Source organism: Poecile atricapillus, chromosome 1 (assembly GCF_030490865.1).
Source record: "Poecile atricapillus isolate bPoeAtr1 chromosome 1, bPoeAtr1.hap1, whole genome shotgun sequence".
NCBI classification, from domain to species: domain Eukaryota; kingdom Metazoa; phylum Chordata; class Aves; order Passeriformes; family Paridae; genus Poecile; species Poecile atricapillus.
Window position 1 is genome coordinate 69,346,193 of NC_081249.1, and position 14,399 is coordinate 69,360,591.

The 14,399-nt window shown below is 36.7% G+C and overlaps 1 protein-coding gene across 10 annotated transcripts in view; it reads right to left on the reverse strand.

Moving 5' to 3' along the window:
- Positions 1–14,399, reverse strand: part of PAN3 (poly(A) specific ribonuclease subunit PAN3) — a 103,268-nt gene that overhangs the window by 30,800 nt on the left and 58,069 nt on the right. For 9 of the 10 annotated variants that reach the window (XR_009276496.1, XM_058828859.1, XM_058828876.1 and 6 more), the window contains 6 exons: positions 10,738–10,903; positions 10,249–10,336; positions 4,308–4,447; positions 3,427–3,556; positions 890–954; positions 4–142 (listed from right to left, as the gene is read on the reverse strand). Coding sequence is in view for 8 of the 10 variants with exons in the window: in XM_058828859.1 (XP_058684842.1) it covers positions 4–142; positions 890–954; positions 3,427–3,556; positions 4,308–4,447; positions 10,249–10,336; positions 10,738–10,903 (728 nt within the window). In the remaining 2 variants the exon portion in view is untranslated. Of the gene's footprint in view, positions 1–3; positions 143–889; positions 955–3,426; positions 3,557–4,307; positions 4,448–9,584; positions 9,737–10,248; positions 10,337–10,737; positions 10,904–14,399 lie in introns of those variants that run through there. The other variant, XR_009276500.1, reaches the window with a different exon arrangement.

Below are 14,399 nucleotides of genomic sequence, written 5' to 3' on the forward strand. Positions count from 1 at the left end.
TACCTTGTTAAGACATGAGATAATGTGACTGAGGTCAATCCAAGGAGTACCCGCTTCTGTCACCTGATGGAAAAGGTGATCTCGAAAGAGCTTTAGTAAATACCTGTCTCCAGTTTCTGACCACGTTGGGTCCTTCTGAAACCTAGTGTAAAACAAAGGCTCATATTAAAGCTCAGTAAGCTAAGAAAAATCAAATCCCACAGATAAAAATGACACTCCAATCTCAGCTGAGTAGTCTTACTGCATGGCTAATCTACCTGCTATAAATTTAGTTCATTAATTTAAACTAAATTAAATTAGTCCCCCCGCCACAAACAGAAGATAACATATACAAAATCCTTCTCAGCTGCTTGAGCCCCCAAAGCTAGCACCTTACAAAAGCCACAGAAAAATAATGGAAGAAATCAAAAGTTATCTGCAACAAGTTTACCATGTAAAACGTATGTAGAAATCTGCATTATAAACATAACTTTATGCAAAAGGATGGTAAACACACAATGAACATTCATTTTGATGTAGTTAGTCAATAAAAAAATAAGGTGAAAACTCACTAGGTTAAAACCAGCATCTACATCCTTTGCTTCAATTAAAGCAAGCTATGGATTTCCTCCAAAACTACTGCCACTCACAAAAGGCTGCTAAGAGAAACCATAATTTAATTGTACTAAATACAATGAAGCAACTTTGGCATATCTACTTGTAGCCTTCTCCTGTCTACTTAAAGTCTTGGTCAAAGTTGCTTATCTAATTTTTCTCAAGGCTTCTTAAATACACATTTCTCTAGGGGCAAATATGGGGGAAAACATTTAGCTTACATTTATTAAGGGAAGAAAGTGCACTGCAAACTGGATTTTACATACTCTAAACAACAAAAACAAGTATTTCTTACTCTGGCCGCTCATTGATTGTTCCCAATTTTGCTAGAAGCCTAAACAGCCTTCCATTTTGCACCTCCTGGAAAACAAGAAAAAGGTTACTAAGAGTCTCTGAAACAAAATTAAGACATTTACTTCCAAAAGATACATGATAATAATGCCAATGAAGCACTATTAGTTACAATTCCTATTCAAAGAAGAGGATATAATTTTTTTCAGGCAGAGATCAAATGCATTGCATTATGTATCAGTAGTCCAGTGGTCATTTTAGCATTTCAAATTAAAATGTGAAGATTCAGCAACTAACAATACCTCTCTGTCCCAGCAGGAACTGGACCAGGCAATCTATTTCTTTGTGGAAATGTAAATCTAATCTCTTGCCAGCCTATACTCACAGATATGCTAGAATACAGTAAGTTAAACAAGAATAATATGGGGTTTTTAATATATATACGCACCTACACAGTTACCAAGATACATGGAAGTATGCAGTACACCACCTTATTTCAGGTAAAGATGAGAAGAAACAATCTATCAGATCTGTTTTTCAGAAATGCTTTGTAGGCCATTATTAGTAAACATTTAGCAACAATATCATCGGACTAATATTCAAACGATAATTGATCGCAAAAAATAATTTTGAAACAAGTTTTTTCAAAGCAGAATCTAAGTCTTAAAAAAGTATAAAGGTTGGATCCATAAACGACAGAAATAAAGCAATGACAATGAGGTCACACAGAGGCAGAACATTAGAATTATAGATGCTTAGCGTACATGCAACTGAAAGTTGATTCAGCATGTTTTTCCACATCACTTAGGATGCATTAAAAACATTAGCATCCTAGCTTACATTAAAGAAAAAATTGATTCACAGTGTAAATCAAAGTTGTCAGGAAAAGATCCTCTCTGATATTATCCACATTCTCCAACGGCTCAGGTCTACAACATCATTCATGCTAAGATGCATCTAATTCCATGCATGATCATATTGATTTCAAATTAATTCAGTCTAGAGTAGATTCCTGTGCACAGTTGGATAAATAAAGTAGGTCAAGGTGATAACAGCTTGACCTTGGACAACCTATGGGTTGCAGATTTCTATTAATAGTCTAAAAACACACTGGAGAACAGCTTGTACCACAGCAGTAGCTACACTTACAGAGACTGACATGGAAAACCAATCCTGTCCAGCTAGCCAAGGTCTACTATTTGGTCTAACCTCCAGATTTATTTTTGGTAGGTGGTCAAATACTGAAAAGCCAAAACTAAATCTGTGTAAAGTTCACTGCCTTGCAGATTCCCAGTCAATGCTGACACAGCTGAGCAACAACACAGGCACTACAAGTCTCCAGGTGGCCTCTCTGTAGGCTTAGTAGCCTGTAAAGAGGGAGATACTCTCCACAGGGCTTGGATAAACTGAAGCTTTGACTGCTACTACATCAACATGATGAATGTAAAAGTGAGGAAGGAAAGGAATATCATAATAGGGTTACTGCTCTGTGAAAAGTGAGCATTACGAAGATAGTAAGTACATACAAATCACTCCCAGCATCAGAAGTCCCTAAACAGATGACTGCATGCTTGGACAATATGAGAAAAAAAAATTAAAAAATCACACATGATAGTCTTTTTCTAATACTCCCTCCAAAGCATTTGCTTTGGGACAAAAATGAACAGAGGGTACCAGGCTAGACTTAAAGGAAGCTGTAGCTCTGATGTTAATGGAGGGAATGTCATAGGACAAACAAGTTACAGCATGACATCTAATTAAGAAGTGGTATTTATCACTGTCAGGTAAACAGCTATTGCCAGACTGGAGGATAAGCAACAGCTTGGACTTGTAGCAGTTCTGCCCACCTGCCTGTGATAAGCAACTGCTCAAACAACCTGGTTAAAAATACAGAAATCTTAATGCTGATCACAGGGCAATCTCCATCTTTGCTATGGAAAAGAGTCTATCTGTCCAGCCTTGTGCATCCACAAAGGCCACCTTAACAACAAATAATCTTCAACACCTGTGGAGAAGGGCTAGTAACTGATTCTGATAAAGTATCTCCCAGTATCTAGAGGTACACAGATCCTGCCTGGCTCTTCAACAGCTCCTTGCTTCTGATAGATTTCAGCATTTTTCATCAAGGAGGTGAAAACTGTTCTCCAACAGGACAATACTGGAGAAAGCAAGAGAACCAAGTCCACCAGAATCCCAAATATTGGCCTACTGTCTCTTAAAAGTTCTCAGTGAGGGGTTATAATGGAGTGGAATCACAGGACTTGATTAAATCCTTGTGTAATACCCTATCCCATTCCATGGCCCATTTTCAGGGCCGTGAAAGCATTCTGTAGTCTATCTCAGTCCTGGTAGAAATCCTGCTGAAAGTTGCTGAAAGCCAGTTGCTTCTGGCTAACACTCCTTCAGGCAGATTACTTAGGTTAATAAACAAACAGAAGGAAAAAAATCCCAACAGAAACCAGTATAAATCATTCCCTTTTAAGGTACAGTTTTAGGAATACTGACTACAGGTTTTTCTGCAGGAATTACTACATGATTTACCTTTGCTAGGTCTTCTTCTATCACATCATTTCGCATCTGAGCAGCATCCAACTGAGTATAGAATCGTGCACCAATCATAGGCATGATATCGTTTACACTGCGAAGCCTGTTTTGGTCGGTCAGCAAATACCTGCCACAATAACCCAACCACCAAAAGATTACTTTCTGCAAATGCCAGACATAATACTCCATTATGATTTTATAACTATTTAACTTTTCGTATTTAATACACAAAGTTGACAACTGTTATGTTTCTTAAAAGAAGATACCATCAGAAAACACAGCTAATTTGCATTTACTGAGTCAGTTATTTAAACAAGACAGAAGCATACCTTCACAAAACTGTGCAGTTCACCCCATTCAAACAGCAAGAACGTATACAGAAAAAGATGCAGTTTAAACTGTAACGCAATTGTTTTTGAAATGTGGAAAGGAGAAAAGACTTCTGCTTTTCCCACTGAGGCTGCAAGGGGAAAAAGGCTGACTGTACTGAAAAAAACACAAAAAGAATATGCAGCCAGAAAAAACTGGCACTCAACCTTTTGGCCAAAAAATCAGTGTGCCTATTTCTCAGTACCTTCTGAAACTGTAAGACAAGAAGAGCATAATGCTGCTGTAGAGAACACGCAATGAGGCCCCATATTGAAGACAACCTAAAATGCTTGTTTTGTTTACACTCCCAATTCTTACTAAGAGCTTTACCAACATTATACAAAAAAATTTATATCAATGTTTAACAGTGCACTGAGCATGCAGACAACTCAACAACAGTTGATTTATCTGTAATCTTACTTGCATTTAAAAATACCATTTGATGTTTGCATTTGTATACATAAAAAAGCACTGCAATTTCCTTTAAAAGATTTATTAAGCAAACTTACAAAATCAGATTCTTCAGATCAGAGGAATAGTTGATTGTCACCAGTTCCATTGCTTTCTGCAAATTCTCTCTCTGAATTCCTGATAAAGAATTGCAAGCCAAAGCCAACACAACTTTCCCCAGGGAGATCAGATCTGCTTGCTAATCGGGAAAACACACACAGGTAAGATTCTTAGTATACGTAAACAGACCTATGGCACTAGATGGTCTTAGAGAGACAGTTCTTCAATAACCTTAGAAGAATTTGAGCAACTAAGTAAGTACTATTCAAATCATAGTTCAATATGATTGTTCAAGTTACAGTAGTTAAAATGTAGAGGAAAATCTGTCCTGACACCTAGCAATTTTTAACTACTATATTTATCTTTGATTAAAGTGTACCTATTTTTAGCTTAAGGACAGTACTAGAGAGAACTGTGCAGTGAGCAGAAGCTCTGTAATGAGGTTCTCTGAACCACCCACCTGCTCAATCCTGACAAGTCAAGGAGTTGGTAGCAAACAGAGCAACTGTTCTCAATATGAGATATAGAAATAAAAGGATTATTTGTTAAACTGAAACCTGCATTTTCTGCATTCATATCTTTTCAATCTAGCCATCCAGTGCGAATTCCATACTGGGATTCACACCACATTCTAGCACATGGCATTACCATTTCAATAATTTGCTCAAATATTTTTATCTCTGATGGACAGTGTGAAACAATCTCAACTGTGCAAAATAACTAGATAGGCCTGTATGGCTGACAAACAGAACAGCATTGTGTGTTATGAAGAAACCTTTGCATTACTAAACACTTCTGTTAAAAGCAGAACTGCTCTTAAAAGATGAATGCTGGATACAGCCTGCTTTGCTGTAACAGAAAATTCTGCCAGTGTAAATAGCCAGCCATGAGAAATTATTTTGAAAAGCTGTAACAGATTTTAAAGCCCACTGCTAAAAGCAAGAACCTAATTTAGTAGCAAACAATGACATTATAGGAAAAGTTGAACTGATTCTTTCCATGGAAAGGCTTTCAGCTACACACAACACGGCCAAACTTAAAAACACCTGCAGCTTTCCATGCTGGTGGAATTCCATACATGCCTCAAAGTGAATTTATCAGCTAGTGATATGAAGTTAGAATGTTCCTGAGGTTTTTTTTTTTGAGAAAATAAGATATTTTTGCAAAACCAAAACCATAAAAGCTACTAGTAATTGAGAATGTCAGTTCCATAGCCTAGAGCAAGGCCAAGGCACTTAGCAGAGAATGCAGTCATACAAGGAATCCACCTTACAGAATATCTTTCTGTAAGAAAGGCTAAAAAATCTGGCAGCATTAAAAGTTCTGGTTAGAATTTGGAAGCTTGAGAAAAGTGCTGTGATGGATGCCACAGTCCCTTACAACTCTCCTACCCAGAGGCATAACCACACTTGCTGCCTCTGGCTGCAGCAGCTGAGCAGAGCCTTCCCTGAAGCCAGTCCTCACAGGTGCTGAGGGACAGGGAAAAATACCAAATCTTTCTAGGTCTCTCAATGTCCCTGCTGTTCCTATATCAAAGATGATTAAGCAGCACAATCTGAACATGGATATACAATATGTCAAGTTAAAAAGCGTATTATTCTTGTAGCTAATGAAGACAGAGAAAGTATGTGGAAAATGAGACAGAAATAAGGACAAAGTGGTTGATAAGGAGGTGGGACTGGCATTTGCTAGACTCCTTCCTATGCAACATGGAATTTCTGAGTATCAGCATTTCTTTTTCCTTTAGTAAAGAGAAGTTAATCAGAGCAATAAACCCCCTTTTTGGTATGAACTTGCTTCCACTACCAAGTAGTCAATTTCAGCAGCAGGGAACACTGCTATGGTTCTAAACAAAGTATTTTTACTGGTGCAGTATCTAGAAATGTGTGTCACCTGAGACAATGGCATTTCTGTTATTATTTTTTTCTCCAGAAAGACAGAAGAAACATGCATTTCTGTTAACCACAGTCGTACTTCTTTCTGCAGTCCTCTACTTTACACTTAGTACCTTTCAACTTTTAGCCAATCATAAGGATATATACTATATAAATTCTGTATCATCACACAACCCTGAGACACTGAAAATATAGGACTTCAGGCAAGACCCTATGAAAATGATGTACTCCTTTGCACAGCTGCTTTCATAATACAGATTGCATTAGATTTTAAAAATGGTTGAGAAAGTCTTACATTTAATATTAGACAGGAAATTTTAAATTTGAGCTTTGTGGGATTTTGAGCATTTGACTTGCAACCTTATATTTCTGGTTTTTTTGCAAATTAGATCTACCAGAAGAACTGGCAGAGAGGATACAACACCCCAGTGCAGCCCCAAACACACAATTTTGAAATTACAGCCAAAGATTAGCTTGTTTTAGACACAAAAGTGGCTTGGATTCATCCCACATATTTTAGGAACTTCAAGAATTCAGTCAAGAGACTGATCAATTTAAGATACAGCTGAAATTCTGTAAGACAATTCATATTTTGAGACAGTTGAACTGCTCTCTGGAGGCACTTCACTATTCACTGTTAGTTGAAACCCTGAAAGAAAATGTTATCATAATACCCAATGTTTGAAATTTTACAAGAGCACAAAGGCAATATTTTTCCTGTGTGACTGGAAAATCAGAATATCACAAGCTGGAATGATCCCAAAAAGTTCAGGATTTCTGAGAGTCAGATTACTGTCTTAGAAGCAACTGAACTACCATCCACTGATCATTCAGACAGGGCACATGACTTCCCAGAAGCTGAGTTACACCACTCTTTCTGTAAGGAGACAATCCACATATGCCTATTATGTCCTAACCTATCCTCTGAAAATATCAGCAGATTCAGCTCTTACTGCTCCCAGGCAAAGAAAGGCTAAAGAAGGCACACAACAACTACTAGACTTCCTTGCAGCAGTTCCTTTTGCCACAGATCTGATAGAAAACTTCTGCTATGGTAACTATCCTAAGTGACTGAAGTCATACTAAGTTGATTCCTAACTAAGAAAAGCTTTACACCTTCTAAGCACAGGTTGCCTTTTTTTCAGAAATGCACCTTGCATGCAATTAATAACCATTTAATTAGTAATTCAATTCATAACTGTAACCCATACCAACTTAATTTTTTGTCTCTTGAAAGCTTTACTAGCAAAGATTTTATCAGCATTTAATTCATTGAGAGAACTATTAAATAGCATTCACTAAAAACCAGCCCTAGGAGATAAATTCAGGAACAGCCCCCTTCATTAATGTTACCTGGTACCAAATTGATTTCAAGCATGTCAAGTGAGTAATTTAAATATTAACTGCATAGGTACCCTTTCTTAATTTTTTTACATTAAATAGGTATGTACCACTATGCCAAATGCCCTACAGATGCCTCAACATTTTACACAATTGAGTTTACCAGCCAGACATGTAAGCTATTCAAATAAAACTTATTTTTGACAGGATCCATTTTCCAGAAACACTTTGAAACCAACATTACATTTTCTTCTGTTTTGTTTATCCTGATCCACTGCTATGCTTGGATCAGTATCAGCTCATCCATACTCCAGTTCTGTGGATTCACTTAAAAGGATAAGTTCTGGAATTGTCCTTAGAAGTACCTCCAAGTTCCTACATTTTGGTTGGTTTTTTAAGAGTCAAGATTAGTACTTGAGATGCCTCTTCAAACTAGTTTCTTTAAATCTGGGGAGGTGCATGTGAAAGTTATTTTGGTTTGCTAAACTGAAAACATTTACTTTAAGCAAAAGTAACTTTATGGCATTTGTTAAAACAGTAAAACTTATGTTCTCTTATTTTTGTAAAGGGGAGAACTCAGATTTTATTTCAAATACAGAAGTATATATTAAACGTTTTTACTGTTTCTGGTATCACCATCTAGTTTTCCCGTCTGTACCTTGCAATTGACTGACACAAGACTTATGGACTGGGGTGGGGGAGGGCAGGAAGTCACATGCTGCAGTTTATACAGATTTAACTCCTGTGTTTTCATGCAAGTGGCCATTCATATTGCATGTACCTCTTTTTAACTTCCCTTATTGCTGCCTTTAGGTGACCCTTAAATGATCACAGATCAATGTGTTTAACACAGACTGTAAAGAACAATTGCATTCCTTTTACATGCCTCTCACTGTTTTGGCCAAAATCTCTCTTTGTATTAACCATGGGAAATAGCCAGAAAATGGCAAATCCTAACAAACATACACTTCTCCATTGAAGACAACAACAAGGAAATGAATATAGTTGGGAAGTAAACCAAGAGATAACCTACATTTTTAACAGTCATAGGAGTCCCAGAGGAATTCAGGAACTGGGTCATGGATCGAAAGGAAAAAGGATGAGCAGCAGCTGTTATTTTGTAATTTTATCTTGCTAGGGCAAACAAAGGTAGAGCATGAGAAATGATTACTAAATTTCACGGAATGAACTCAGCCTGGCACCTCTGAAGGAAGAAAATGGGCAGTGAAAGCCTAGCTCTTCTAGGAAAAGCAACAAAAGAAAATGCATACTGTATTTACAAACTGCAGTTTAGCTCTTTCAAACCAAGTATTCAGCAGTACTTCTTTTCTGGTTTAGCAGTGCAACCTAAACAATTAGAATATTAACAACATACAAAACATGAAAAGCCACTCCCCTTAAACAAAACTAGGCATTATCAAGCAGGTCAGCTGCCGTGCGTTGAGCTGCTATGGTGGTAAGTGCTTTTGACAGACTTGTGCACCTGCAAATATTTTTAGATTTATATTTCCAAGTATTTTAAATGTTTTCCTTTACTTGAATGTCATAATATCACAGGAGGATCCCTTCCCAAGCTGAAATTGAAATAGAGAAATACTTAGATTTAAAAAAAAAAAAAAAACACTCTCATTACATTTTTAGGCATGGAATCCCTTACTTGTATGTATTTTCATCTTCTCTCAACTGTTTTCCACTAAATTATTACCAAAAGCCCACTGATATATAGCTGAGTGTATGTGTGTGATGTGAAATCCTTTGGTGAACTCCTCAGAGTACCCTGAAAACTGCTTTACTCTATCATTTAAAAAAAAAAAAAAAAAAAAAGAAAAATAGTTATGTTCTAGGACATGGTCTCCAACAAGCTAGTTTCTGCTGGCCAAAGGTAAAACATTTCAGTTATTATTCCAAGACTCTCAATAAGCAGTTCTCACAGTGAATATGCTCAATTAATGAAAATAAATTAAATCCAACTCCCTACTGTAGTCTTTCACTCCCAGCACAGACAGGGTATGTGATGACTGCTGAAGTAATGTACTTTACCCTGAGGGGAAGTTAGGGAAAGAGGCACTCCTGTACACAGTGATGCTCCAGATGACTGTGGAACAGTTTTTGTTAAGTCTAAAGGGGTTCTTCTTAATTCAGGAATTATGCAGAGTCCACGCTTCAGAGAACACCAGGAGAGCACGGAAAAACTAGGAGCCCAAAATAAAGATACACTAGAATCTTTCAGGCATGAGGAGAGGGCCTAAATGCAGTTAATTGAAAGATTTTACTCCTCTCAACAGGTATTCAACACTTATTTATGCTAAAATCACAAAAGACAGAGCAAAAACTATTACTGAATCATTATTTTTTATCTCTAACACTAAATGTAAGCTTTTTCTTCTCCTTCGTTTAGAAATTTCTATTTCCAGTCATTTCTGACTTAAGTTTGTTAAATACTATAGTTCAACCTGTTTGGGGAGCTTGCTGAAATTTTAGAAGCAGAAAATGTCAAAGTGAGCATTCACATTTAAAAATTACAAGCAAATTTGAGTAGTGTATGGGAGAACCAAGATCAAATCAGAAATGAAAAATACAGTCATTTACAGACAGATACACTGGATTACTGTTTAATTAAAGTATTTGTCTTCCAAAGGGAATCACACTGGTTTGCAGTAATATCTTTGCCAAGCCACCAACCTAACTGGCAGTGTTGTCTTACCTGAAACTGAGCCATTAATGCCAGTGGATTATTTTGACTGTTGTCAAATGTCAAAACATCAAAGATTCCAACACAATTGACTCGCAACCTTTAGGAACAAGAAGAGATAAGGAAAAATTGCCATTTAACTTTACTGGTTACTCAATTTTTCCTCTAGCATTCATTGAATTGTTTGATATGATAAAAGTCACCAGTACTTAGCAAATTACTATGCATCAGAAAAGACTGACTTTACTATTTGATAAAATGCACAGACAGTATTCAATTTACAAATAAATCAACAAGTTTCTAAACTGACAGTAGTGGGTCTGATCTGTAGTTTGAGGATAATGTCTCCCCAAAATACGTTTCAGAAGCCCTTTAAAAAAACCCAAGTTACAAGCTTTAGCACACTGCCTCATGCTAGATGAGAGAACTTAGTAGCTGTTTATGTATCAGTCAGCAGCTGCCATGAACACAGAGCACGGTGAGGCTGAACACTTTCATTACCTTGTTTTGCCTGTTACCAGAATCTTTGTTGGATCCATAACTCTGCAGGCCAGTCCTGCTGTGTGAATGGTCCGTAAGGCAGAGCTGAGCTGCACAATATATGCCCATATCAAAGACTCTGGAAGCAACCCTGCATGCTGCCGTGGCAAAGGTCCATCATGCTGACCTAGAACCAAAACATTGTAAGCATCAATAGAAGGCTGATGTGCAAAAAAGTGAAGTACAACACCTTGAATTATACAATTAACTCACATATTAATTTCATTTCACTCTTAATAGTCCTTGAAAGACATCAATTTTGTTTTAAAGGTGAGTTTTGGAATAGATTTTTCTTCATTGGTTGGTTTCACCTGTGGTTTTTTGAAAATGCTGACAATTTATTAGGCATTATTATTTTCACTCTCATATTCACGGAAATTATGTTTTGAAGTTTAGAATGAGCACTGGTTGGAAATTGCTTAAAGTAAAGGGTACATTGAAATCTGCAGGTACTTCAGAAGCAAAAACACCAGTATCTTGAAACAGTATGTACTGCAATAGCTGCAACATTTTACCTCCTTTGTTGCAGGTAGGCTTCCCAATTAAACATTTTCTATCATCTAACAAGAAAAAAATGACAAGCTAATTTCAAATTACACAGGCAAAGCAGACGAAGATTCAGTGGCTAAACATCACTGAACACAACTTCACAGATGTTCTGCTGTGACACAGCTCCCTGACATCACTGCATGACCCCTATTCCATGGGTCATATGAAAGAAATGCATTGCTCCCCTTCCAAATGGATTTGTAGCTCTCCTTTCAGAAGTAAAACTCAATCTTCACAAACACACACTCAAATCTAGCATTAGAAACGGTCTGAGTAATACTGAGTCACAGACGAAAAAATCAAGATATAGATAATGTTATTTTAAGTATGATGTGTGTAATTCAAGTAAGCTGGCATTGTTTGCCTTGGACAAAGCTGAAGCAGAAGAAAATACACCCAGAGTAAGACAGCACTTCTCAATTTTACAAACCACAAGAGACATTTCAAGAGGTTGTCTCACTACTGATTTGCTATTTTTGAGACCAGTAATATCACCAGTGTTAAGTAAAATCACATAAGCATCTGATTGGTTTTGCTGTAAACTGACTGCTCTAAACATTTCTTTCTTTTTTGTTTGCTTTTTGTTTGGGGTTTTTTTGGGTTGTTTTGTTCTTCATTCTTTTCATTTTTTTGAGGTTAGGGTTATTTTCCCCCCCTTTTCCTACAGGACCACATCAACACGTGTGCATTTGATCAAAGCAAGTGTATGTATGCTTGCATGTGTATGCACACACAAAACATATGCACAGTGAAAGAAAGTGGAACACATTCCTGATAATTTTTTACTTGGAAATTTTACTGACTTCGGGGTGATGGGCTGAGTATGTTACCAGCTTTCATTTGAGCTCTCTTTTGTCCATTTTTGAAATTTTAGTTTGCTTTTCAGGTTTAAGGTGCTTTGGTTTAGATTATGAAGATCAAGATGCTGACTCCTTTAAAAAGTAATAAGCCTGGCATGGCTACTGAAAGCTGAATATAACGAGATATTGTTTGTCTTTTTCTGGTTCCCTGATGAATCATTACGCAAATCACTTCCCACAAAAACCATCATACCAGAAGTCTCATGTAACAAACTTTCTCCCCTCATAAGTCTCTCTTTTTCACCATGACAAAAATTATGATATAAAATAACTGAGGAGATACAACCTCCTGTATTAGTTGAGATTCTCTTTATTACTTGCTGTAGAATGTGCTTTATATTTGGTGAACAGCAACATGAGTAGTAAGTTTAACAGGGATGTGCATGGACACTGTAAGACAGTTAGATCTGTATGAAGAAAGTCCAGAATAGAAATGTTGCTATAATATCCCAAAGAGTGAGAAAAGCCAAAATTTTGCAGTTATTTTTCTGCATGCATAGCAGGACCTGCCCTTTGATTTCCAACTTAAGGCAATGTAACAAAGAGAATATCCAATACACACTGAAAGACCAGTGTCTCATCTATCAGAAAATCTCAAGCAATATTATTTTACTACTATAAAAAATTACTTGAGGCTACAGCCAAATCTACACTGATGCTTTCACAACAGTTGGATGCACCACACATTCACATACACTAAATATACAAGCTAAAACATGGAAATAATCAGCTTTGAAATGTCCTCTTACATATCTATCTGTTCAAAATAAGTACCATTAAAGGCAGTTCAGTTGGCTGCAATGCTGACTATAATGTATGTCCCAAGAGGACCATCAGACCTTCCACAGATAGCACTTGAGCAAGGACCAAAGGAGATGAGACCCAAAAGGTTGCTCTTCAGGAGAAACACACAGTTGAAAAGCTTTCCAAACAGTGCTGAACACAAGGAAAAACATCACAAGAATAAAAGTAAATGTTCCTCAAATGATCACAGTATTCCTTGAAAATGTGTTTTTTTTAAGAGATTCCATGGTTGACTTGAAGGGCTTCCTACCATATGCTGAATCTATGGCTACAGCGAGCAAAATTTCAGACTGTGTTCTTCCCACCTACTGCATGGTAGATTCACCTCTCCCAATAATTTCATCTCTGTGATGTAGAATACAGTCTCTAATGGAAAAGATTAAAAATTTAAAACCTGCCATTTCAAAAACACCAGTTATCCATTTATTTTCCATAACTTGCCACATTAGGATAAAAATAAATAAAAAAAATGCTGAAAATTATCTTTAAGTTCTGTGGTATGCTGCTCACAACAGAACAAAATATTATCCTCTGTACCACTGTGCATACGTATATTAAGTTTTTTGCTTGTTAAAGAAAGCATTCAAATGAAATTCTGTTCTCCAGAGCAAGTATGAATCCAGGAATAGTCCTGGGGTGGGAAGTAAGACCTGGGAACACCAGCAGTAGGACCTATTTGATATCATCAGGAACACTGTCAGAAACATGCTAAGAAACAGCAATTCTCACACAGTTATGAAGAAAGAAAAAAAAAAAAACAAACAACAAAACCAATGAAAGATTTAGCTGTTTACTAAATTGAACCTCTCAGGCTTGTAAATCAGTCTTTTATATATAGAACTATGAATTGTTCAGTGTTTACTTGGTGTTCCTAAGTTGAAGTACTGAAAACAAGTCAAATGCACTAGCCTTCATTTCTCCTTCAGAGAAACTTGAGGCTTAGTTTGACATTTCCCAGTTTTCAATATACAGAAAGGTTCTGAACTATTAGAGTGCAGCAGTAAAAATTCCAAAGCTGAACTTACTTTGAAAAAGTTGCAGCTTTTGGCAAAGGTATTTTAGGATAATTATTAGTCACATATTTTGTCTTCAAAAACATCATGCTGACTTTCAATATTGATATGTTCTTATCCCTCATCACACACTATTCATCTAGTCATCACACAACTTATTCCTTTTTCAATGGAAGGAGTATTTTATGAAAAAACATTCAGCATGTGGGGATGCAAAAACTGTGAAGTCAGCATTGAAGTCCATTTTTGTGCATGACATACTACTATTAATGTGTCAAAAGCAAAGCAAGTTTCCCGGACTGTGCTTATCTTCATCAGAAAGTATTTGTTTGCTGAAAAACAGGGACTGTGATGCTGGAAACTCCTACTAACAGCATGTACGCCAACATTTAATTTC